Here is a 26,391-nt window from a genome sequence, read left to right on the forward strand (position 1 = left end):
TGATTTCAGAGAGGAAGGAAGAGGGAGAGAGAGATAGAAACATCAGTGATGAGAGAATCATTGATAGGCTGCCTCCTGCATGCCCCCTACTGGGGACCGAGCCCACAACCTAGGCATGTGCCCTTGACCGGAATCGAACCTGGGACCCTTCAGTCCGCAGGCTGACACTCTATCCACTGAGCCAAACCAGCTAGGGCTGATGGATGATTTAAAAAAGGGTTTGCCTTGGAAGAGGAGGAAAATACAAATTGCATGCCCAAATAATTTTTGCACACTATATAATAAGCCAATTTAAGTCTATTGAAAAGTCAATGTTTGGCAGAATGCTTTCATCTAAAATAAATATGATGGTTCAGGGGAAATATTAGCATTGTAACTACATACTTCATTTCAGTTTATTAGACATCAGAAAGAATAATAAACAGTGATCTAGAACAAAAAATTCCAGATAAAGGAGACGTTGTATTCGTAATTTTTTTATTGTCTCCTGGGTCATAAGTCCAACTTTTACAAGGTAGCAAAATTAGAAATCCAAGAAACCCCTTAAGGGTCCATCCCACTAAGTCAGACAAAGTAGTATAAAACAAACGAAGGCTAGAACCTGCAAAACCTAGACTAAATAATATTGCTTTCATTTTATTACAAACACTCCAACTTACCAGTTATGTCTTACAGAGATTCTGTAAAGGCTACAACTGCCATCAACTAAAGTCATGTAAGTACCCTGGACATGAGCATAACATATACACAGACCTGGAAATACATTTTCATGGCAATAGAACTGCTTTAAACACTATGGGGTCATCTCCCTTCTGTTCCAGCCTTATATTTCTCATATATCCCTAAGCTGCCACCTATTTCTATCCGTTTATCTTTGAGATAATGAGTTAAGTCCAGTGATGAGGTTTGTTTCTCACCTACTGCCAAAATCGTGCAGGAAAATTTGGACACACACAAATTCAAAACACCCCCAGTAAAAAGAATCTAATATAATAAAAGGCTAATATGCAAATCGACTGAACAGCAGAGCGACGGGTCACTATGATGCACACTGACCACCAGGGGACAGATTCTCAACACAGGAGCTGCCCTTTGGTGATCAGTGCGCTCCCACAGGGGGAGCACCGCTCAGCCAACTCACCACTAGCGAGCGTTGGTGGCGGGAGCCTCTCCTGCCTCTGCTGCAGGCGGGTAGTAAGGAGCGAGGGGTCCTGGACTGTGAGAGCCTAAGCTGGAAGGCAGACATCCCCAAGGGGTCCAGGATGGCAAGAGGGTGCAGGCCAGGCTGAGGGACCCCCCCCCCACCACACACACACACACACACACACACACACACACACCATGCACAAATGTCATGCACCAGGCCTCTAGCATTTAATAAATAAAGTGAAAATTTGGCTAGAAAGTCAAAACATATATTTTAACTACTTAGTCATATATTACTATTATATTGTCTGGACTTCTAAATAAAGCTTATAGAAAATAATATAGAAAGATCAGACTATGTATATAATTGAAACATCTCTTTCATATTACATTTATGACTTCTACAAATCCAAGCAAAAATATTAAGGGAAATACTTACTTTGTATCTCTGTTTTTCCAGGTTTCTTCTCCCCTGGCTTCATAGGACCACCTGTTTGAACTGAGTCAAAAACCTGATTATTAGAAAAGGAAATGAACCCATACAAATACTTCCTAAAAGTAAAATACATACATTGTCTTTCACCATTCTCTTTCAAATGAATGGTCCATGCCGAGCTGGTCATAGAATACAGCCAAATAAGTATTTCTGTGCAACTAAATCATTTTTAGTGAGTATTAGATATATTTCAAAAAGACACTAACTTTGTTGCTTGGCAAATTTTAATGTTTTTTAATAGTTTTCATTCATAACATTCCTAATGATTCCAGAAACCAAGCTTATAAATCAAGAATGAGTTATTCGTATCCACTAATAACTAGGATCATAAAAATGACTATTCTAGGAAAAATAGTTAATACTGATATTAATTAACTCTTCATGGTTACAGAATAAATGTGAAAGTGGGAGAAACCTTCTGCCAAAGTATTAAAAGAATAAAAATACTTTATATGTGTGCTTACTTGTTAGTTGACCTATAACTGGTACACTTTCTTCTACTTCATCATATGAAGTGATTGTCACCACATACTCTATTTCAGGTATTAGATCTGATAATAAAGTTTCAGTGGTATCAGCTGCAAGGGTAAATTCTTTAGTTGGCCCATCTGGAAATATAGAAAGGAATATATGAATGCAACCAAACATTTTTACATATAACACAATATAATGTAATTCCCAGATATACTCAAAATCTGAAAAAATCAATATAGATTATTTTTCAGAACATCCAAACATTATGTTTTACTGTTCTTCAAAACCAAAACTTTGAATTCTAGAAACTCAGTAAATAGACTTGTTACAAGCATATCCAATATTTGTTTGAGGACTTAAGGAGTCATCTAGATTAAAGATAGTCCAGAACAGCAAACCAAAAATCTCTTATTATTTTGGAAGACTAATGATAGATAACCAAGTTTTTTATAAATGAGATATAAAGTAGGAAATAATTTAATATTAAAGTATGCATTGGAGGAGAGCAGAGAAAGCAAAAAAAAGGGGGATGAAAATCGGCTCCTGGAAAACAAACCCCACAGGCTAAAATTAACCTTTACTGGGAAACAATTAGTGTGGAAGCAATGCATCCTCCGTATTCAAAAGGGTGCATACCTTACTGGGTACCCATGCCCCTGAATTCACTAGGTAGCAAACGCTTCAAGGCACAATATGCATAGTGTTTATTTACATATTAACCATTGTTATACTTCCTTCTAGATCAGCGGTTCTCAACCTGTGGGTCTCGACCCCTTTGGGGGTCAAATGATCCTTTCACAGGGGTCACCTAAGACCATCAGAAAACACATATATAATTACATATTGTTTTTGTGATTAATCACTATGCTTTAATTATGTTCAATTTGTAACAATGAAATTGGGGGTCACCACAACATGAGGAACTGTATTAAAGGGTCGTGGCATTAGGAAGGTTGAGAACCACTGTTCTAGATTATGTTAAATTTCAAATCAATCAGGAAATACAGTAGTTCCAAAGGGCTAAGTGCCCATAAAGATTTTTAAATTATGTTAAAATTTCATCAAAACATAAATAATCAAAAAAGGTAACAGATGTAATAGAACTCTGAAAAGTGCTCTTGGTTTATATGTAGAGCATTGCAGAACCAACCAGGGCCCTCACGGAACAGGAAGACAGCAGGGCTCTGCTGTGTTGGGGGTCCCAGTACCAGCTTGGGGAATTTAAGAGTCAGTGATTTACAACATCTGGAAACAGAATGGATGCCTTTTCAACTGCTTTTCTGTTTCGGAATGAATGAATTCATTGACTACAAATATATATGGGGAGAAAAGATTCAAAGAAAAAGTAAATTCTTGACCCCTTTTTTAAGTTCTCAGATCATATCAAAAAACAGTTTCCCAATTCCCTGATAAATCAGCATTTAAAATTCTTGGTATTTTTTAAAGCAATAAATAAACACAGCTCTGATAAGTTATGTTGACATCATCCATCTCTACTGTAGTCAGTCTATCAAGACTTGATCCTACCACTTGGATGGTGTTAGTGGAAATGGCGATTTTTCCCATTTAATGTTAGAACTAAAAGTTAATCAGCAGAGATTGGTTCCCCACACTTGGGCAATATCATGAACACTAAATATAACTCTTGAGAAACAAAGCCATTTTTTTTTTTAGACACTTAGCCTGGGATCTATAGAATCCACATAAAGTAAATTCTTATCTTTTGTCATAGTAGCTCACCATTATCCCAGAATAACAAAATTCCCTGAGTACTGAAGTGTGTAGGACATGGAGTAAGGTATAGCAACTCACTTTATCACTTGATACTTTACATGTTGAATATTAACTAATTCAAGAAGAATGTTAAGAAGTGAAAACTCTATTTTATAAAATCAAAGATGACCAGCAATATTCTGATCAGGTTAAAAAACAAAGTCCATTTTTAATAACAACAGCTTAGCATAGCAAACCATGTTAATGAAGCTCAATACTATAAAAATATAACAGTGAGTACTAGACTGAGCCCACCAAGTATTTGGTGACATTGGCTAAACCTATCAGGTTTTCTAAATCTCAGATTCTTCATAATAAAATGAAAAGAGGGGAAAAGACTGGATTCTATTATCTTTAATGTTCCTGATAATAAAACTTACCTGTTGTAGGATCCACTGTTATTCTATAACCCACAATTGGATCGGCTGGTCTTGCCCATGACATATGAACAGTATTTTCATCTATTATTTTAAAATTCAAGTCTGAAGGTGGGTCAACTGCAAAAGAGAGAGTGCCTATCAGTTACATTTTCCAATTTCAAAAAATGGTCAATTTAATTAATAAGAATTGTGTTGAGCAAAGCTTACTAAATTGTCTTTGCATAAATTTGTTTCCAACAAATATAAAAGATATCTTGTTGGATAAGAATAAAATTAAAAGCTGACAAGATATGACAAAACATCAGAGAGTATACATATTACAGAAGACAGCACAAAACACTTTTGATTCTTGAGTTGCTAGGTCATCCAAGAATGGCCAGCAAAATCAAGCATACTAGAAACATATTTGGATACAAGTACATACAAGTACAATGAGATCACATATAATAACCACATATGCAAACAATTCACATAACAATTAAAAGAATTTCAATACATGCTGAGTGCAATTTGAATAAGCATGCCATATCACAACCTGCTCACAACCATAGAAGTTCATTTAGAACACTGACGCAATACTTTTTTTCCATAATGTGGAAAAGAATCAATGATATTTTTGGTTCATTCTCTGCATCCAAGTCTTGCTATTGATTTTTGTTTGACACATCTCAGTCTGTGGCAGAGATGAAACTGTATTTTAATGAAAAGATGGAATCGTGGGAAATTTAGCACTGTTATGTTTCACAAGGAAATATACATCTAATGTATATTCATACAAACAAGTATTCAGATAGTAATGAGATGTTAATAATGTATAAATATATAAAGAATGATAAATAGATGTTTATAAAAGGAATATTCTGCCCGTTTACACCAATTTGCTGTATGTTTCCAAGGTGTAAACCAACACTGTTCTTTTCCTTTGCAGCAGGCGTACTCCATACTAGAAATGGCATTTTAAATTAAAATGCCAGTATGGTCTTCTACAAAACAATGGTTAATTATGAAAAGACAACATCAATGTATATTTACAGACATTTATTTACAGAACTTAAAGAAAACAGTGAAGAAGGATCAGCAATCTGGAGACATGACTGCGCATAAAAACTTGGAGAAGTCAATGAAAGGAATAATCGAAAAGTACAGAAAGAGTTTACATACAAAACTGTACAGCATCATGCATGTGTCAATGAAATGTTGACTGGTTTTTAGTTTCCCACAATGAACAAAAGCCTCCATGTACAATAGTCATTACACAAAGACGTTTCAGAAATATTTTATAATGATATTCTCTCTGCAATGTTCATGCCTCATCATGCAGCATTGTACTGACTCACTGTCAGTGCATGGTCAATGCATTACAAACTATTACTCTTGAAGCAGATTCACAAAGTAAGAAGACTTTCAGCCATACTCTTCTTAAACTATTTAAGTCTGAACTTATTCCTGTGAGTCAGAATTTTTGAGAGATTAAAATCTCTTTGTAGGTTTTCACAGAGGTCAATTGAAATACAGCAGTAGCTTTGAGACGTGAGTCATAGAATTTAACTGGGGTTAGCAATTTATGTAATATTAATATGTTTTAATGGAAATAAGATAAAGTAAGCAAACGTTTGCTTTAATAAACTGCTGCTTACAACTGTAGGAGATGGCTTTTTGTTTTTATTGGATACACTAGTAATGGAACGAATGTTATTTTCTTACTATCCATACACAGGCAGTGAGATTAGACTATTAATCTACATGCATAGTTTAATTATCCAACATTCTGCTGTCTGTTACCGTATTGCGAGGTTCAGCTGCCATCGTCACTTAGTATAACAAGCATGCAACAAATGTTAATAGGACAATAGCTATTAAGAATATCATTATAAAATATTGTTCCAGTAGCAATGGCTCAGGACAAATTTAATGCAAAGGCAGACACAACTGGCCTGAGCATGCTTTAAAAAAAAAATCAGTACATGGAAAAACAGTACCACCAACCTTGTAGGGAAATTGACCTGAAGCGGCAGACATTAGGTTAAAACTGCTGAAGGGCAGCAGCGGCCCACCTTGTTGATTTCCAAATGACCAGGATTCCAGAAAAACTGAAAAATTGACTGTTGGGAAAAGTCTTTAACATTTCAGAGGAATTTAAGGTGTTCAAAGAAACCCAGATGTGGTACTTAGGAATGAAAAGTAAGAAAGAATGGCCAACCAGCATGTGTACAAAGACAGCCCACCCCATTTTTCCTCTTGCCACTTTTATCATATATAAAACCTTTCAGGATTGCCACGCTATGTATACATTTTTGGTTTGTTTTCTTAAAAAAAAAAAAGATGACTTAATTCAATGCAAAATGTATTTTCATTCATTTTAAAAATATTTTCTTTTACATAAAAATAATCCACAACTGCCCTTGTATTGTCACAAGCAGCATCTTGTGTTCCCTGGAACACTTTATAATTGTCTCTTTTTCTTCTCATAACAACCCAGCATGGCAGGCCTTATTATCCCAGTTTCATAGATCAGTCAGTGAAATTGAGGGGCTAACACAGCTAATGAGCAAAACTTTGATCCCATGATCTGACTCAGCACATATAATTTTCTTCCATACTGAGTTAAATGTAAAGAATAAGAAATATTTGAGTAAAAGATTAACTTTAAAAAACAATATTTAAACATAGTTAACTATTAATATATACATATATTTCTCTGTTTTATAAAAACCATTTTTGATGCCTATTCAATAATAAATAAAGATACTCAGATATCTCCAAATTCTTTACACACTTGTTCAAGCAATTTTAAAACTAAAATGTCTATCTTGATATATAATTCTTTAAAAATAATGTTTTTAATTATGGCACCTAAAAGGCAGAAACATCCAAGAATTTACCAACTGTGCAGAGGTGGATGGATGGATGAATGGAAAGATGAACAGGTGAATGGGGAATAGCCTAAGTTTTGGCAAGTATATCAAATGTGCTGAATATAAAGAAAAACTGAGAAAACACTACAAATAATAATCTTGATAAACTAGTAAGAATTTTAATCTAATCTTTGTGATAATAACACTGAAAATGATGCTAAAGTTCTCTAATGGTAGCGAACTTTAGAAATGTGTAAAGAATGATTTTGCTATATTCAATAGACATTAATTTAAATTTTCCATCCAAAGTTAGTATAAATTTAATAATTTTTGTCATAATATAGTTAATTTCATTTGTGTTTCTAAATAACCACTTGAAAAATTAATATTTCAGACAAGTAATGAATCATTTGTACACATTATGTAATGTGTTCCCTCGTTAAACTAGCTAGGTTGACCAATTTTTGAACAAGAAAGAAGCACACTATGGGCAAACTAGCGCTAAATCAGGACTAGAAGACCTGGGTCTTGTCTTCCTAAGTAACTATGCTAATTGACTAAATTATTCAGCCTCTGGGTCCTCATTTTTTCATGTAGTAGAGGAGAGTATTAGAATAGATGATCTATGAGTTCTCTAATTTGAAATTTCTGATACAAGTTTGACACAGAATTATATAAATATACATATTAATTAGCCTCTTCATCTAAACACAAGATAATTAAAGCTTATGGCCTCAACTCACTAATGAATTAGTAATATCAAATTGTTCATTATATATTACTAGAGGCCCAGTGCACGAATTTGTGCAGGGCCAGTCGCGGGGAGGGGGCCTCGGGCAGTTGGTGGGCCGGCCCCACCCCCTGGTGGAACTCTTGGTCGAACTCCCAGTCGAGGGGACAATTTGCATATTAGCCTTCTATTATATAGGATAATTCTAGGTCATGCAAAGTACTGGCCAAGTGACAAGGTTAATAAAGTCTATGCTGTGTCTAAAAATTACAAATACTAAAGGCCAAAAAATCACTTTCACCCTTATTTTTATAGGAAAAACTACTGTATTATGAAAAATAAAGTTCCTTGTATAAGTAGGTAGAAGGAAAACAAGATAAAGGTGAGACCACTTATACAAAAGGAGAAATGCAAAAAGCGAATGCCAAATCTTTTAAATAATTATTAAAAAGTACTGGGCTTTCAACATATAAAAAATTAAGTAAGTAGAAATTGGTTGGTAAATAGTAGAAATACAAAAATATAAGTATGACTTGCAAAAGGGAAAGAAAAGTAACTATGGCTACTTTAAACTAAAATTAAAATGACATAGCAGGAAACAGGGGTGCAAGTTAAAATTTTGAAATGTCCCCAACAGAAATATTTCAAAGAAATTCTGTTCCTAGCCCATTGTCCCCAGAAAGGTTTTGGCCACAAATTCTGTTAGCCTTTCACAGGCTCCTGGGACCATTAGTTGGTCGATAGCACAGAAGCTGTGCCGTCCAGAACAGGAGCCACCTGCCACACGTGGCTCTCAAGCGCTTGAAACGCGGCCAGTCCAAAATGAAACGCACTGTAAGCTTAGAATACACACTCAACATCAAAGACTAAGTACACAAAAGGTAAAATATTTTACTAGTGGTTTCTATATTGATTATATGTTGAAATGATCATGTGATATTATTAGGATACATAAAGTTATGTTAAACATATTATAAAAATTAGTAACTCCTGTTTCTTTCTCCTTTTTTAATGTGACAACCAGAAAACTGTAAGTTACATATGTGGCTTGCATTTGTGGCTCTCAATATATTTCTATTTAACAATTCCAAACTAGAGAATAAAGAAAAAAGAATCCTATTAAAATATAATTATTAAATGCTGATGTCAGGGGGTGAGAGACAAGAAAAGACACAGCTTAAGATAGAAAAAGAAAAAGCTGTACCATGTGGAAATAAATACAAATTAAAAAGACAAAAATGTGCGAAATGTGAAAATAATCAGTAAAAGATAATAAAATGTTCTTTTCAACTGTGCTTTGCTAACCAGCCATTATCCAATTCAGAACTGATTTTTTCCACTTACATCATTTCCAACCTAATTAGTTTACTAAGAATTCTCAAATCTTTCTGATTTTCAAATAACTATTTTCTTAATGAGCAATAACTAGGCCACTTCAGTGAATTATCTAAAAATATCTTTATAGGGTTTCTAGAGTTCCTCAAATAAACTTCCTTCCTAACAATGACACAGAGAGGAACATTAAAGGCAACCTCATCTGAACATGACTTCACAGAGCCCACTCTGAAAAGCCTCTCCATTCACAAACTATCCATCAGATAAGACGAGCCAGCAAGTTTCTGTCACTTTTCTAAACATATCATACATTTTAGAGACTCTCTGCTTTTCCTAATCTTCATTTTTTTGTACCTGCAATCTTGAAATAGAAAATCAAACACAATAGAAACTTTTTGAAAATCTTAGTGTTGCCCCAAAATAGCTTTACAAGCTCTAAAGAAGCAGAATTCACCCTGAACTGCCATAGCTGGCCCATGCAGAGTATTTCTTTTTCCCTTAACTCCATCAGGGGCATTTCTTTATTGAAAAAAAGAAGAAGAAAAATATTAAGTTGTCTTTTATGGTATTACTCCATTTACCTTGCAGGACAAAAAAAAAAAAAAACTAGTTTCTCAGGTCTCCCGTGATAATTTAGGGCAGACAGATGCCCCACTGGGTTAATATATAGAAATGGCTTGTTTAGCAAATACTGAGAAATGCAGACACCAAGTGCACACAAGAAAAAGAAGTGAGGTCGAAAAATCTATCAGAAGCCCTTCGTTTCCCAGAGGGCAAGGTCACTCAGAGCCATTTTGCAGACCTCGGGGTCAAGGCGACCCATCTCCCAGCCCCTGACCAACTCTATGGTCTGATGCGTGGGTCTGATGCTGGAAGTAAGTGTGAGCGAGAGGGTGGTGGTGCCCACCTGGTCTGGTGTCCGCTGGCTCCCTGGATTGGGAACTTTGGCCCAGATCCAACTTTTCTGCTGGGCGAACCAAACAGCAACAACCCTGCGCCACGCGAACACAATCCGGGTCCAGGATCTCTCCTTGCCACCCATCCCCTGGGGGTCTGGCTGCTACCTCATTTGTCTGCACCATCCGACACTCCGACTGAGATGCCCACAAAACACACAGACGCACAGAGCCGGCGGTTGGAGTCTTTTATTTTGTGTCGTCACCAAGGTCACAGCCCAAGCCTGGTGGTTACCAGCTACTCGAGCAAGCCCGTCCTCGAACCAGGGCTCCTGGGCAGCACCTGGAGGTATCCTCTTGGTAGACCTGGGAGCAGCCGTCGCCCCCTCCCCGACGGACAGCTGGTCCTCTTGGAAGGCCGCGGTGTCGGTGGCAGTGTGGACAGCACACCGCAGAGACAAGCGCAAGGAGACCACACAGCACTGTACTGAATGGGTTAGGCAGAATACGAAAGAGCTGCACTGGAGAGCCGGGAAATGGACAAACCTCAGTAGAAGAGAGAGTTTCTCTGGAGGAGAGAAACCCCAGGAGAAAAAGAGAAGGTGCGGGGAAACAGAACAAGCTATAGAAGGAGGATTCACTTGTTGTTCTTTTTTTCTTTTCTCTAATTCTGCACAGTCACTGGGGGCGGGTGAAGGGAGAGTCTTTTACCTTCTGCCTCAGTGGAAGACAGGAGCAGGGCGGCACCCAGGATGGCGAGCGCTGGGGGAAGCCTGGTCTTCATGCTTGGCCTGGGCCTCGGAGCTCACAGCCACATGAAGGGATCTGAGGGAGGAAGCAGACACTGCATCAGAACCGGGTCTGGGCAGGCCTAGAACCAGGTTAGAACTGGAGCCCGGCCCTGGGCCAGGACCCAACCAGATCTGCCTTGATAACCACCAGGGCCGAGCCCAGCGTCTAATGAATGGGCTTATTGTGAAGCGGTGGAAGTCGAGTTCATCTAGAGCAGTTTAATCATGGCCCTAAGAGGGAGTTCAAGTTTAAAGAGGGTCCTGTTTTCCTGGAGGCTGGTCCTGCTTAGCATCCAGAGTGAAGGCCCGACCAGACCCCACATGACTTCAGCCTGCCTGGGTGATGGCTAATTCAGAGGTCATTTTATCCCTGACTCAACCAAATGTCTCTTCCAGCTGGGGATTTTATTTGGCCGGCCACTTTTTCCTAGCTGCTGAACTCTTTAGGTAACTGTACTTTAGTGGTCTCAGGGTAATTTGGAAAAGTATAATAAACCTCTTTTACTCTCTTTTTTCTTCATTTTGTTCTGCCTACAAATATGCAGCTCTTTAGGTCTGAAATGGATTATACAGAAATAGGAAAGGTCCAACTGAAACCTGATCCCCTACTAGCTGTGTTGTCTTCACATCTAATAAATCCTGCACCAAAATTAGGGGAAAACAACTCTAAAATACATAATAAAAAAGGGACACGCAATAGAAGAGAAAAAACACTCCTGTTCCCCAAAGATATTTTTTTATAAAAATTCTCAGTAATAATTACTCTTTTCATTTAGCTGTTCATTTATTCCAGAAGATTACAGGTATGTGTTCTCCAGAGAACAGTATGTCCTATTCTGATTTTTCCTGACTTTGTAACTAGATTATTAACTCCTTAAAGACAAAGAGTCTTATTCATCTTTTATAGTCCCCAGCACACAGTAGGTGCTTAACCCATGAGGGTAGAAGGGAATCTTCTAAAACATTCTAAGGTCCAATCCAGAGACAAAAGCTGCTAGCAATGAACTCAACTGGGAAGCTGCAAGAGGTAAAACATAAAAAGAGAGTTGACTCTGGATACGTAAATTATTGTAAGGCAACAAACGAGGCCTCATGCTCAGGAATCCAAAAATGAGCCAAAGGTCGAACTCTCTCTGAGAAAAGAACCTGACAAGCTCCAACCAGGTCTTTCCAAATAATTGGCACAATGTATTAGGGCAGCTTTCCTCGGCCTGAGTGTAAATTGCATTTTAAATGTCTGCTAAGCAGGCATGCCAAATTTGCCCGGAGCACTTTTCTATGAAGCCAAAATTAAGATTTTGGCACTGCTCTGGAGATCCAAAGGCTCTAGCAATTTCTTTCTCCCTAATTAACAACAGTTTGACATTTCTAACCCTCTTCTACATCAGTGAAAAGCAAGAAGTGAAACTGGCCCATTGTTCCCATCATCTGGCCTTTACTTTGCTATAATAATTTCCAACTCAGTTGGCAGTCGTGCTCGCGAAAAGTTAAAGGCTGACAATGTACCCACCGAAAAGCTGTGTGCAGATATTTTTCAAAACCGCTAGTCTCCACCAAAAAAAAAAAAAAAAAAAAAAAAAAAAAAGCAGTGGAGGCACTTTTGTCTGGGTCTAGAGCGCCACCTATCGGGTGCCTGATTCGGTGGCAAGAATGAATCACATTGCGGCCGGGTATCCGAACATACAGTCAGTTCATCCAGCCAGCCAGGCATTCGTCCATATGTCTTTTTCTCTTTTTCTTTTGTTCTTTCTTTCTTTCTTTTTCTTTCTTTTTAGTTTTCTCTGCTTTTAGCCAAAACATTTATCTGAATGCTTAGCAACACTTCATTGAGCATTCTCAGACATAAATGTCTGAAAGCTGCCGTCCCTACGTGGCAGCGAGGATTCCCTCACTTCACCCTCATGAATGAAAATGAGTCAGTTGGGGGGGCGGGGGGTGGCGGGGGGAATCTTAAGGGATACGTCTCCTTCTGCCTATTTGCCCCCTCCCAACCCCGGTGGAAGGGGCCAGTTCCTTAACTTAAAGTTTAAAATGGAAATAAAACATCCCCACCCCCACCCCGCGGGGGTCCTTCTAGAACCCCTGCTTGTCATCTACCTCCTCTACCCACCGCCACCTGGACAATAGTTGGCCAAGGGCGAGCCTAGCGCTCATTTCCTTCCTTGCCCCCTCCCACTCCCAGCGTACCAGCACCCGTTAGAAGGTCCGGGCTGAGGTGGGGGGCAGGGGTTCCTGGAAAGCCCCAACTGGTCACCGGAGGGTCCTGAGGATGCTGGGCTTGAAGTACCTTTTCTGTCCCCTGGCTCCCGGTCTCCGGTCCGTAAATGAACTCCTCGCCCACACTCTCGGATCCCTACAGTCTCTAGGATCTGGGATGGAAACTACCTAAGAGGTTCCACTGACCCCGGGCAGGGCCTCCACCAATGCACTCGGGAAGAAGTCGGGAGAGGGAGCTTTCTCCGGGAGCTAGGACCCGGCCAAGGCTGAGTTCCCTAGAACCAGACCAACCCGCCATCGCGGACGCTTGGAAAGGCAGAGGAACGAGCCAGAACCCTCGACCAGGAATCTGTCTCAAGATGCCACCCACACCCGCGCAGCCACGACCGACGAGCTGCAGAGCACTCAGCCGGCCCTCCAAAGAATTCCACACCGTGCGTCACCAAAAATACCTTCCCTGCGCCCGGCTGCACCACGGCACCCCCGGCAACGCTGCAGGCGCGAGACAATGAGGGGCCGGTGGCCACAAAACCGGGCGCGCCCTGCGTTGAAATCGACAGCATCTATAGATGAAATTGCCCTACAAAGAGAAACATGGAACACGGTACTGGACGCACACACCGCCGCCTGCCTCCGCTCCTAAGAAAAGCTACAATTCTTTCTCTCGCAAAGATACAAATGAATCACAAAACCCAAATACACCTGGCAAATCTCAGGCACATCTCCACTCGTACAAGTCCAAACGGTCCTCGCCCGGGATCCTGAATGGCTTAGGGCGGAGCAAGCAACAGGCTAGATTAGAAGCAAGTTTCCCTCGTTATCGCTGGGAGGGATGGGGCCAGAGAGAACGGCTAGAAGCCGAACCGACCTGAGGCGGCTGTGATCCAGGTGCAGGCGGCGGCGGCGGCGGCGGCGGCGGCTTTCCGAGGTCCTGGAAGACTGCGCTCGCTGCGACCCCGCCACGCCCGGACAAGTGGCGAAGCGCTGCGGGAGCCCCTGGCGGCTGCCGAGAGTTGGGTAGCGTCAGGGCCACCTGGAAGGAGGAGGAGGAGGATCCCGGGAAGAGCGGCTGGAGCGACTGAACCGGCGGAGACGGCCGGGGAGGGGAGCGCAGCTGCCGGCGCGCGGACGCGTCTGGGGCGGCTCGCCTTCGTCGAGTGGGAAGAGGCTCCGCGCCGCGGGCTACTTAATAGAGGGCTGTTCCCAGCTCTCAGTTTACTCGGTTACGAAACGCCTGGGAAGGTGGACGGCTGCCACGGGGTGATGTATGCTCCTCCGGCGGTGAAGGAGGTCTACTTTTGGGAACGTGTGCATACTTCGAGCATTCCTTCGGCGTGAGGTGGCGATCGCGGTAGTAGCAGTGCCCCGCCGGGGAGCGGGGGAGGGGGGTGCGGGGAGGGAGGAGGGAGGAAGCGGGGAGGGGGACAGCCGCAGCCGGGTTCACTGCCAAGGGAAGCCGCGCACGCCTCCGCTCGGGGCGGGCTGGGGAGCTCGGGTTTCCCCTGTGCGTGCGATTTCCTCTAATGAATTTATTTTTCTAAATTAAGAACAATGGGAGGGAGAGCAGCGACTCTCGTTTTCAAAACTGCGAGGATGTGTGACCGACCCCACCCCATCCTAGCCCCATCCCTCAGCATCCCCATCTACACCTTCCTCCCACTCCGTCCTGGGTGCACTTAAAACCGATTTACAGGGTTTCCATTAACTAACTGTCTGTGCACGCGGCTCGCCTTCTGTCTTTTTCAGTCTCGGAGCGGCGATTGGAAACCCGGACAGCCGCCCGCGACGGGATGGCTTTCCCAGTCTTGTCTCTCTCTCTCCCCTGATGCTTAAGGACGGAACTGAGAGGCTTGGTATGAGCCTAGAGAGAGAGGGCGACCAACGCTATGAAACCCCAGGGCCCCCCTAACAGGAAGCCGTTCGGGAACTAGTTCCATCCACTGTGGCAAGTGCTCACTCGGGTCAGAGCAAAGCCTGGCCCCACGTGGAGGATTCGGACCAAACGCTCTGTCCTTGAAACCCCGTGGGGTCAAGGCACAGAAGGGAAGTAAGTTTCCCCCCACTGCTGGGGAGACGGGAGCCCAATGTGGGGCTGACATCCCGCCAGCAGCATCTCCAGCTTCCCGCCTCCTCTCCGCTCCACTCCACCCCTTGGCCCTGAGCGGGGAGCCTGGCAGTCGGGGCTGCCAACTTGTACTAGACGCACGGGAGGAAGCGCGGGCTCTTACATTGTGGCATCTGAAAAGCGCTTCGGGAGAGGTTCACGTTACGCGCGTCAGTGCGCGCAGCACCAGCCCTGCGCCCTTTGGCCTCTGGAAGCCCAGGGGTTCTCCCTTCAAGGACGAGCCACCGGGGATGGGGGAGGTGGCGCCACGGGGAACGCGGGAGGGGCGTCCGTGTAATTCACCGGCTGCAATGCAGTGGAGGTCTGGTGGCCAACGTAAACCTCTCTTCCCTGTTTGATGTGACGTCTGCTAACTTGGCCTTCCCTCCTGCGAGCGTGATCCTCTCCGAACTTGCTTTAGAACGACAGGAACTTGCAGGGCGGCCCCCTGCCCTCCGCCCCACGCTTAGGCTGCCTCCAGCCACAGGCAGAAACGCCAGAGAGAAGGCTGGCTTGGGGGGTGGGGGAGTGGAACTCGCCACCTTTGCACATTCCCCGAGTACACACAGCCCACTCGAAGTCCAGCTGGGCAGCTTGCACAAAGAGCCCACACACGCACAGCGCGGTCTTTTTCCCTTTCCAACTCTCACAGCTCGGCTGTCCGGCGCACACCCCCAGCGCGAGCGCGCCCTGGCCAGGAGCACCTCCCCGCGCACAGCCGGGCGCACGGCCGTCGCCGCAACACCAATGAGTCCCCATCCTGGCCTGTAGAGAGCACCCCGGCTGCTCCACACCCGAACATGCCACTTCACTCCCCTCCCCCAGATGCCTATGAGCGAACGGCAGCCTCCGGGACGAAGCTGAGTAGAGAAGTCCCGGCAGCGCCTTCCTGGCACCCAGTAGGGCTCCACCGCACCCGCGGCTGTCCTGGCCCGCTCGGCGGCCTGGAACTACCCGGGACGCTCTTGGGACACGACTCCCCCGCCCCGGGTCTAGAGAAAGACAACTGCCCGTCGGCCTAGGCTGGCTGGGATTTGCATCTAGCCCAGGGGGGAGGGGGGATGTATGTGTATGTGAGTGCGCGCGCGCGCGCCTTTTCTACCTTTTCGCACTGTTTTTTAATTTGTGATAGTGATGTTGACTAGGGAGCAATGTAACAGTGGGTGTTGGTATTCTTGGTTTAAAAAGAGTTCCCTGCTGTTTGAGAGCTGCAAATACATCTATCAGCCGAGGCCACTGGCTGCCTCCTGTCAGTGAGGCTGGAGAAGGCAAACTGGGTGCAAGAGGCTTCTGTCCCCACGAGCACGCACTTTGCACCGCTCTCCAAACCAGAGCAGAGTGCTAGGGACCCGCACGGCCGTCCTCTCTTGTTCAAGGCATTCTTGCTCACATACTTAGATGCAATGCATTTGCAAATAGTTGCTACAAAGGAATGTAGGTAATATAAACCCCCGGCTGCAAACGCCCTCTGGCCCTCAGAAAAAGGATTCCTACACAAAGTTTCCAGAGTAGGATGAGAGGAGGGGGAGGGAGGCGACGCCTGGGTCGGGGAGTGCACAGATGCATAGCCACAAGCTCATCTCAACACATCCATCCCCAGGGGACACGCAAATGCATCCAAAGGGGCGCCTTAGGGGCCTCCCCCCATGACGTCTGCATTGTTTCTACTCTTGGGGCCCTTAAACTGAACATCCAGTCTGGTAAACGGACAAATGTGTCAAAAATGTGTAAGCTCTCTTTCCAGCCTGTGCCCTTCAGTAGTGCGTCCAGTTCTTAATACCCCTTGTAATCTGTTAAAGTTTGGGGGGGAAAAAGTAAAAGATGATATTTATCAACTGAGGCAGAGATGGCTGCATTGATCCAGTTTGGCTCTCATTCCTGGGGTTATATCCTGGGATCTATCCCTCGCTACTACTCCCACCTCTTCTCCCTCCGGCTCCTGGGTTCCCGGCGGGTCCAGAGCTTCCGATTTCTTGTCCGACAGCGCGATCTAGCGGTCAGCGCGAGCTCTGGAGTCGGAGGTCAAAGTCACAGCCTGGAAGTGAACAGTTGTGAGTTTTTGCAAAGTATGTCATTGATCCATCTGATTCCCAGGACTGACAGAGGTAACAGGATAGAAGAACCAGTGGAAAAGTGACATAAACTTTTCTTGTGCCCATTAATTAACCGCCTATAGAAATGACTGCCCCAAGGTTGCCGTGAGGTTCTGGTCAGGGGTAGAGGAGGGAAGAGGTGCTAGTTTAGATTACAGCAGGGCCCTCACCTTCTAAAAAAGCAAAAGTGCCCCCCTCCTGGGTTTGCTTGGGGTTTGCTTGGGGTCAGCGTTCCTAGCGACCAGGGAGAGTGCTTCCCATGATGTTCTTGCTGATGGGCCTTGTGGGGAGGGAGAGAGATAACCTGGTCTCAATGTGCCCTGGTTGTTCGGCACCTGGGGCTGCGTGTGGGCTGTAGGGAGAGTGGGCTTTAGGGTGCCACATGAAGAAAGCCCTCACAATCCCTTCGCGATAAGAATGTAAAGAGAGGAGGTAGTGCCACCAGCCCTATTTCTCGGGCAGAGAGCCAGAGACACTGCATCTGAATCCTCTCCCGTAGGTCCCTGCGTGCTAGGCAAGGAAAACACATGTAAAGATCACCTTGTATGTGCCTGTGCAGTGCCAAGCTCAGAGCAATTGATACAAAGACAAGAGGAGGCTTTGCCCTCAAAACTCTAAGTAACACATGGAGCACCTGAAGCAACTTCACATGCACCACTTAAATCTCCTTCAAGTGTTTTCACATTAAAAGCGAGAAGCAATAGGCAACTAGTCTCTCTGCCCTAGCAATGCTGGGGAATCCAGACACCAAAGCCATCCCTAAGGAAGGAAGAGGGGTGCAGGGCACTCCCTCTGCCTTCTTGACTGATTCTGATTCTTTTAAAAGGACCATTTCAGTGGCACCCACAGGCTTCCATCCAGGTCTTCTCACCTGAACAGAAACTACCTCTCCCATCAGAGTGTGAGCAACTCTGCGGCAGAAAACTAACTGCATCCTATTTGTCCTGCTAGGCAAGGTGGCCAGCTCACGTCTTCTGTGACCTCAAATGCTGTGGTGGCATGAAAAGCTATGAAGCTTTAAAAAACATTGCATCTAAATAAAACATCTTCTTAGGATAAACGATTTAGATTTCATGAAAGTCAGGTGCTGCTAGGAGTTGATCATTCAGTGAGCTCTGACTTCCTGGAGCAAAGGGTCAAAGACAAAAGGAAAGAAATTCAGTTACGAGTTAAGAAGGCAACCCTCTGCTATTTCTTCCTTCGTTTCTTTAAGATTCAATACTGCTCAAGTCAGACTTACCACTGCAGGGGACTTGGAATGTATTTACGTTGTAACTGTGGATGTAGCACAGGTCCAGAATATCTAGTCAGGCACTGCTCTGTGTCAGCAGTTGGTATGTGTACACTGACATACACTTTCAGGCTTGTGGAAAATGTGAAAACTCATAGGAATTCATTTTTCAAGATTTGATCTTGGTCTTCAAACTTACTACCTAGGACTCTGCAGTGCAGTCATGATGAAATCATAGCCATAGGAATTATGAAAAGAGGTTTCATTGTTCTCAGTTGGAGCGCCTGTGTCAGATGAAGTGTAACCAGACCAAGGCTCCCCTTGACAATGTGTTCTTATACACTCACTAGTTAATTCAGCGGCATTTATGGAGCACTGGCATCCAGGCATTCAAAGCAGACAAGATCCCAGACTTTGGAATGCTCCGAAATCCAGTGTGGAGTGCGCACTCTGGTGGGGAAGAGGGGAAGGATGGCCATTATCTGATCAGACTCATTGTGAAGTCGTTTTTATCTTGAGGATTAATTCAGCAAATGCTATTACTCTAGTCTTGATGTTCCCTAAAAAAATCGGAGAGGGTTTTTTTTAAGGCAAATCAAAAGAATCCCATTCCACTGTGTACAGTGACCAGAAGTAAACATAAGCAAAAGTCAAATGATTTGAGATGTGGAGACTGTGTAATTGAAAGCTGAAGACCAATGTGAAAAATAACATTGGGGAAATACATGGCAGAGAGAAATGCAGGAAGCAGTCATCTCAATCCACCATTCAGAACATTCCACAGGGGAAAAAATCAATTTCTCCACACACCAATTTCACTATAAACCAATCTCTCCACAAACCAATTGAGGGGGAGGGGAGAGCGGAGATTGTTATAAAAATATATTTAGGAGCGATGACAACCAAATAACAATAACAACAACAATAATAGTCATCAGGAGCTCTGAAAGGTCTGAAATGTTATCCTACTTGCAAGCTAATAAGTTAACATGGTACAGCTTCATGAATGCTGGCAGGTCACAAGAGGAACCAGACACATAGGACTGCATGACTCACAGCAGTAGCAGTAGCCAGAGTGCCATCATTTGTGCCGGTTCCCCAATTCCCACGGCGTGATGCAGAGAGCGCCCGGTGACCCTTGCATGCACAGTGAGTTGCATGACAGGAATGGAATCTGAGCTTGGGGAGCCCAAGTCTTTTATAAGGACAGTTAGCCTGCTTGACTTTTGCCCTGAAAAGAAACATTCTCTTTGTTAGCGTGGGCAGTAAACAGACTTGCCCTTTGCTCCGGAGGGAGAAATTATCTCTGTCCTCCAAGGCTGCTAGTCTGCAGATCCCCTAGAAGAGGACATCTGGGACAAAAACAGTAAGTGTCTCTGCTCACAAGACGTGCAGAAACGTGAGAGATCCGTGGAGAAATGTCTCCCACCAGTAAGAGCTGTTGAGCGTTCGTGGGAGGGAGAAAGCTGTATGTGAAAGTGGTTCCCCAAGAATTTCCAGAGGAGGAAGACTCCTGAAGGACTAGGAGCGGGCATTCTAAGCCCAAGATTCAAAATGAGAAGTTGGGAAGTGTAGCAGAGGACAGGAAATGTCTTGGGCAATAAATAAAGCAGAGTTGTTTCAGCAGAAAGTTTGTGAACACAACTGGACTAGCTATGGAACCTGGAAGTGGCTGAGTTTCTGGAATTTCATCCTCTAAATATGATAATTTACAGAATGGATTCCAGACACTGCACATGGCATTTTACGTACAACAACCCATGAAATTTAATTGTCTTGCTATAGATAAGGACTTGAGGCTCTGAGAAGTCAAGTGATTTGCTCGTAAGTTTGGAATCAGGACCCGAACTCAGAGCTCTCTGCCATCTAAGTCTATGGTCTTTTTATTCAATTAAAATAAATACTTGCTGCCCTGACTGGTGTTAAGTGGTTAGAGCATTGACCCATGCACTGAAGGGTCAAGGGTTCGATTCCCTGTCAGGGGCATGTACTTGGGTTGCAGGTTCAATTCCCAGTCCCAACCAATTGTGTCTCTGGGACACGACAGCCTGCAAGCAAGGACACAGGGAGATTCTGTGCCAGAGTCCAGGTAGGGGACACAAATGGTCCGATAACGGTGGCATGAAAGCAGGAAAATGACTGGCTTTAGAAAGTAAGGATGGGAAAATAGCTGAAGATGACTGAGCAAATTCATGACTGAGAGAATGATAACACCATGGGGAAAATGAGGGAAGTGGGCAGGCAAGCCAGTCTTAAGGGCATGTGACAAAATGGCTTTATTGCCTTATTATATGATCAAAATCCTAGGGGGGGGTGTTTTTTTCCTAATAAAGAAAATGTATTGGTAACTTCCTATTATATTAATAAAATTAAAATAGCATCTCAGATTGAAATACCGATTTTTTAAGAGAGAGAGATGTACTTTGGTGGGGGGGTGCAAACTAAAACACAACTGAAGAGTCACATTTGCACATTTGCCACCAGCAGTTATGCAAAGGGAAAATGACAGCATTGTTGTTGTTCCTTGGCCCTCCTGCAAGCTTGTTCTTGGGTGGCTGAGGACATAACACTGCATGTGATACAGAAAGCATCTGGGAAATGCTTAAACAATTTTCTCCGTCCTCCCCCTGTCTATCTGCTGCCTAAGTGTTGGACTCCTCAGGCTGAAAGTACATCAAGTACTCACTCATTGTTTAAATTAGGAAAATCATTTCAACTCTCACACATGGTCTAGTTTTTTATTTTAAAAAAATATATAAGTATAGTTTTATTTATCAAATGGTTTCTTATCTTTTCTTTTTTTTTCTTTTTTCTTGGTAGTGAGAGCTTGGAACAAAACCATGAACTGCCCCCAAAATAAAAGATTCTAATCTCTGTTAGGAACACATGAGGCCGTGTTTACAGCAGGGAAGTAGTTAGAAAACCAAGCTTTTTCCGATGAAGTCTTGTGCCTTTGCTGCTTTTATTACAACCTAGGAAAATGAAGCTGCATGTCTGGTTTGGCATTTTTTAGCATGGCCTGATGCTCTTCCAGATCTTTACCTGGAACTAAGGTGGTCTCAGCTGATGAATAACAGGCTTCCACAATATGGCCATTGTGTGGGCTCTGCGGTTGGCTCAGCGATATTCCTTCCACCTCTGCCCCCTGCAAGGCCACCAGGTGGCTTGAGGTGACCCTGGCAGGACTAAGCCAATGAGTCGTGCAAGCCCTGCCTACACAAAAGAATCGCTCAGGGAGAACGGAAAACATCTGTACTGGGGTCTGAGCACCACCCTTAGACCATTTAAATCTGATCCCGGGGTGGGGCCTGGATAATCCTGATGGCCAATGAGGGTTGACACAAACTCATCGAAGCCAAGCCCTCTTTGCTATCCATGAAGTCTGTGTTAAGGGTTGCTGGGAACTCAACTGCCACTGGGAAGATTGAGAGGGATCGTCTAGAGCTAGAAGAAGGACTAACACCTTCAGGGCTGATCCTCAAGTCAATGGTCGAAATGGGTGTTTACATTTGGGTTCAGTGTTGCCAGCAGTAGTAAGGAAAATCATTATGAGGAAACCAGCAAACTGGGAGTACAGGGATCATCCAAGGTCCTGGAGCTGGTAAGTGGAAGAGCCCTGAGCCTTCAGGACTCCCATTTCTGGGTTTCAGCCGGAGGGAATCTGGTTCATTGTTGCCATTGGCCTTAAAGTTAAATCAGACAAAAGCATGGTACAGTTTTACTTGCCAAAGCACTCAAGATGCTATTTATTTCTTTTCTTACTAATGTTGATGCTAAAACATACATCCAAAAATGAGAAAAATATGCTTTATTTCTTTTGATGAAAATATTGATGATACTTTTTCTACTATATTTATATTTAACAGATTCATTGAATAATTTCAGACAAAGGAATAAAACTGTAAGATAGGTCTCATCTATTGTGGATAGGAATCATCAGAGTGATGGGACTAAAACAAATCTTAGAAATCCTGTAACCTGCTTCTACATTTTTCATTTATAAAACCTGAGAATCAGAGCTGTTAAGTAGATGTCATGTTCTATCAGCAGTGCCAGGACTAGAATCCAGGTACCCGCTGCCTGGTTGGTCTTCTGTCCACTATTCTGGGTATCCTATTCCTAGGCCTGTCATTAATTTTGCAAACCGTGTTAGGACTCATTGCCTCATTGTCTCAAGGAAGGAAATTGGACAAAAGCAGTGGAAGGCTGCCACCTTTCACAATTTATCTGCATCTTCCTTATTTTAAAATTAGAGCAAAACAAAACTGGCCACAAATAGGGGGTGACATATGCAACTACATGTACCTGGCCCACTTAGCACATAACAGTACAGCTGACAGAGCTGCTAATAAGGAGATGAGATGCCTCGAGACATTGATTCCTGCTCTGGAGAGAGTAAGATGGGGAGGCAGCCCCGCTACTTGCTGCAGGTACGAAAGCAGCACCAGAGCAGTGTTCTGAGTGCAGCTGAAAGGAAAGACCCAGCACAATGGACTCCTTCTCCCAGAGGCCACCTCTGGGAATCGTTGAGAACATTGCCACATCCACAAAAGTGCTTACAACTGGCACCCGACTGCATCAGGCATGCTCTGCTGTTAGCAACAGAGATCAGACATACAAGGGACTAAAACAGTCATAAAAGTCAGAGGTAGGTCATCTGTAGCTGATACAGTGGTTTTGCACCATGGGGTCCTCAGACTCTCAGGTTCCCTCCATCTCATTACTCCACAGAGGCAGCTTCTATTTCAAGGTACCGTACAGTCCAAGTTGGTTGCTCCAGCTTAAGACATGACCTAAAAATGTCATCCAGAAGGAAAAAGCAGAGGACAAACAAAAAGATTGAGGCGGGGCGGGGGGGGGGGTCACATGGTGATCTTTGTCGTCTTCTGTGGAAGGTTCCCACAAGCTGCTCTTTGATGATTGTGATTATATCTCATTGGCCAGAATTTAATCACATGGGCACATCTAACTGCAAAGGTGGCATGACAGTGTAGTTTATTCTGGTCACCCATGTGCCCATCTAAAACGCCAAGGCTCTATGATTCTGAGGAAGGAGAGAAGGATGATGGAGAATGACCAGCAGACTCTACCACTGACAGATAGCATTCCAGTGGACATCTGTGCTGGGCACTTGGTAGCTAAAAAGCAAGCCAAGCCCTATTCAAGGTGTCAAATAGTAACTGACATTAGCCTTAACAAGACTTTAATTGAAACTTTGACTCATGCCATTCGGTCTGGAGAACTAGCTGCCAAGTACAAAGGAATCTCCTTTGCACGGACAGCTGTCTTCAGAAATTCCTTAGCTCCTCTTCACTCCTGGCCCTCACACTTAGCATAATTCTGAGATGGCTTTACTTGAAAGAAAAACCATCCAGTGAGCTAGACAGCTGATGGAAACAGCAGGTCCCCAGAGAACAATGGGGCCATGGAACCATCATCTGATGACATCATGGCAGAGACATGTGTTTTCCCTGGAGAGCCATTTACCCCATTAAAATTTCATTTCATCTCTCCTATCATAGGGGGCATTGGAAGGATTACATGACATCTTTTTTATAAACAAACATTATGCTGGAACACAGAGAAGGCAAAACAAATGCAGTTATAAATAGAAAGGGGATATAGGAACATTTCCAGGAAAATGTAGGCGTTTTATAAATGACTATGACTGAACTTCTCTTGCAAAAAGATGCTTGTGCTTGTCTTAGAGACAACAGAAAAGTCACAGAAGGATAACTATATCCCTCAAAAATGAAGAAGGCTCCTTCTAGCATCTCAGGTTTCCTAGAACCACACTTTGAGTTCATCGAAATGCAATTTGAGTATTTTTTGACATATCACAGAACCTGAACGGCATGTCCCAGTCGCATCTAAAACCTCACAATTTTGTTCTCTCGGTCTAAGATGAACTGGAGTGGAAAGGGATTTATGAAAGTGGCACAGATTACCTGCCCTAAAGTGGGTAGGGTGTTTTAAAGCGGCAGGGAAAGAGATTAAATGAATCCGAAAGGGGACACCACTGACACAGGAGGTATAGAGTAAAAGTCAAAAGAAGACTTGACAGAAGAGAATTAAAGGGCAGAAACGCAATTTAAAAATTGACCGAATGAAAAAGGACCTTCATGAAGTATGTATATTGCACTTCACAATATGTCTCAATGCAATGCCCACGACAATCATTTGACCCTGGTAGAGTTCATATTGTTTCCTCAGCATCCCAGACAAAAAAATAAAATGCTGATGTGTAAACAGGAGGTTACATGACTTGCTTAAAGCCACGTGGATCTATGACTACAGCTGGCGGAGGAGTAACGGTCTTCTTGCTCAAGGCCCCTTCCCACCTGGTTGCTGGCCACTTGCTGTTCTCTCCCTCGGCAGGGCAGTGTGTTCCTCCTGTCTTATGCTCGTCCCTGGACTGGGACTGTCCATTCTCAGAATGGCTGCCCCACCTGACTCTTAGCTAGACCTTTGCAAAATGGTCCTGATAAGCCTTGATAGAGCGACCCTATCAGATCAGCTTCCTGGGGCCTTTGAATTCTAACATAATACTGGGGGCGGGGCATGGAATGACACTGCCAAGAAGGCATTTCAAGTATTGCTAACTAAAACAGTGGGTGAATTGTTTGGGGAGGAATGGGTCTTATTCAACATTTTTCTACTCTAGCATCCAAAATAAGCTAAACCTCTGAGCACCTATCCATTTATTTTTTTAACTTAGTAATATCTGACAAGTACAAAATCAAAAACCTAATACAACTAGCCTTTGATAGTCATTTTAAAAGCACTAATAAACTGAAAAATGCATACATTGCTGGTAGAGTATAAATTAGTACAATTGCTTTGTAAAAGGTGAGCATTTTATTATAGAGTCAAACCCATACTTACCATACAACCCAGAATCTCACTCCTATATATTATCCAGGAAAAATGAAAATATATGTTCATATAAAGAACTGTAGATGAATGTTTATAGTAGCATTATCCATAATAGTCAAAAACTGAAAACAACTATAATGTCCATCAAATGGATAAATACTTTTAGACCATGCATATAAGAATAGCAAACTACTTAGACATAATATACTTAGACATGAATAGGTAAAAACTATTCATATGTGCAGCATGAATGGAATTCGGACTACTATGCTCCATGGAAAAAGGTAGACACAAAGGAATATACACCACATATGATTCCATTTATATGACAGTCTAGCACTGGAAAAACTATAGAGACAGAAGTTAGAGCAGTGGTCTCCAGGGGCTAGGGAAGAGTAGATTGACTGCAAAGGAGCAAATATTAGTAGACCTTGGCGGGATGATGGAAATGTCCTATATCATTATTGTGGTGTGGTTACAGGACTTTACACATTTGCCAAAATTCATCAAACTGTACAATTTTTTAAAATATATGTTTATTGATTTCAGAGAGGAAGGGAGAGAGCGATAGAAACATCAATGATGAGAGAGAATCATTGATCAGCTGCCTCCTGCGCACCCCCTATTGGGGATCAAGCTTGCAACCCGGGCATGTGACCTTGACCAGAATCGAACTCGGGACCCTCCAGTCCGCAGGCTGACGCTTTATCCACTGAACCAAACCTGCTAGGGCAAACTGTACAATTTTTAAAGTTAATTTCACTATATATGTGTTACTCCTCAGTAAATTTAACTTTAAAGTGTATTAAAGAAAAATGTGTTTGAGATTTTTTGAATCTCAAGTCTGAAAAAAATGTTTAAAAAAGAATTTATGCATCTTTGCTAGGATCTAGAAATACGGAGATGAAGGACATAGTCCCTGACTTCAAGGAGCTTATAGTGCAGCAGAGGAGAGAGGGGGAGACAAAGCCACTGCACTGAGGAATAAATGCAT

At 43.2% G+C, this 26,391-nt stretch overlaps 1 protein-coding gene across 1 annotated transcript in view; it reads right to left on the reverse strand.

Moving 5' to 3' along the window:
* The window catches only part of COL12A1 (collagen type XII alpha 1 chain), a 111,660-nt gene extending 97,398 nt beyond the window's left edge, over nt 1–14,262 (reverse strand). The window contains exons 1-5 of the mRNA XM_023754283.1: nt 13,962–14,262; nt 10,797–10,910; nt 4,270–4,386; nt 2,107–2,250; nt 1,586–1,645 (exon numbers count right to left, since the gene is read on the reverse strand). Coding sequence (XP_023610051.1) covers nt 1,586–1,645; nt 2,107–2,250; nt 4,270–4,386; nt 10,797–10,869 — 394 coding nt within the window. The 5' untranslated portion in view covers nt 10,870–10,910; nt 13,962–14,262. The remainder of the gene's footprint in view (nt 1–1,585; nt 1,646–2,106; nt 2,251–4,269; nt 4,387–10,796; nt 10,911–13,961) is intronic.
* Between the last annotated feature and the right edge of the window lie 12,129 nt (nt 14,263–26,391).

This window comes from Myotis lucifugus, unplaced genomic scaffold (assembly GCF_000147115.1).
Source record: "Myotis lucifugus unplaced genomic scaffold, Myoluc2.0 scaffold_59, whole genome shotgun sequence".
In the NCBI taxonomy this organism is placed as follows: domain Eukaryota; kingdom Metazoa; phylum Chordata; class Mammalia; order Chiroptera; family Vespertilionidae; genus Myotis; species Myotis lucifugus.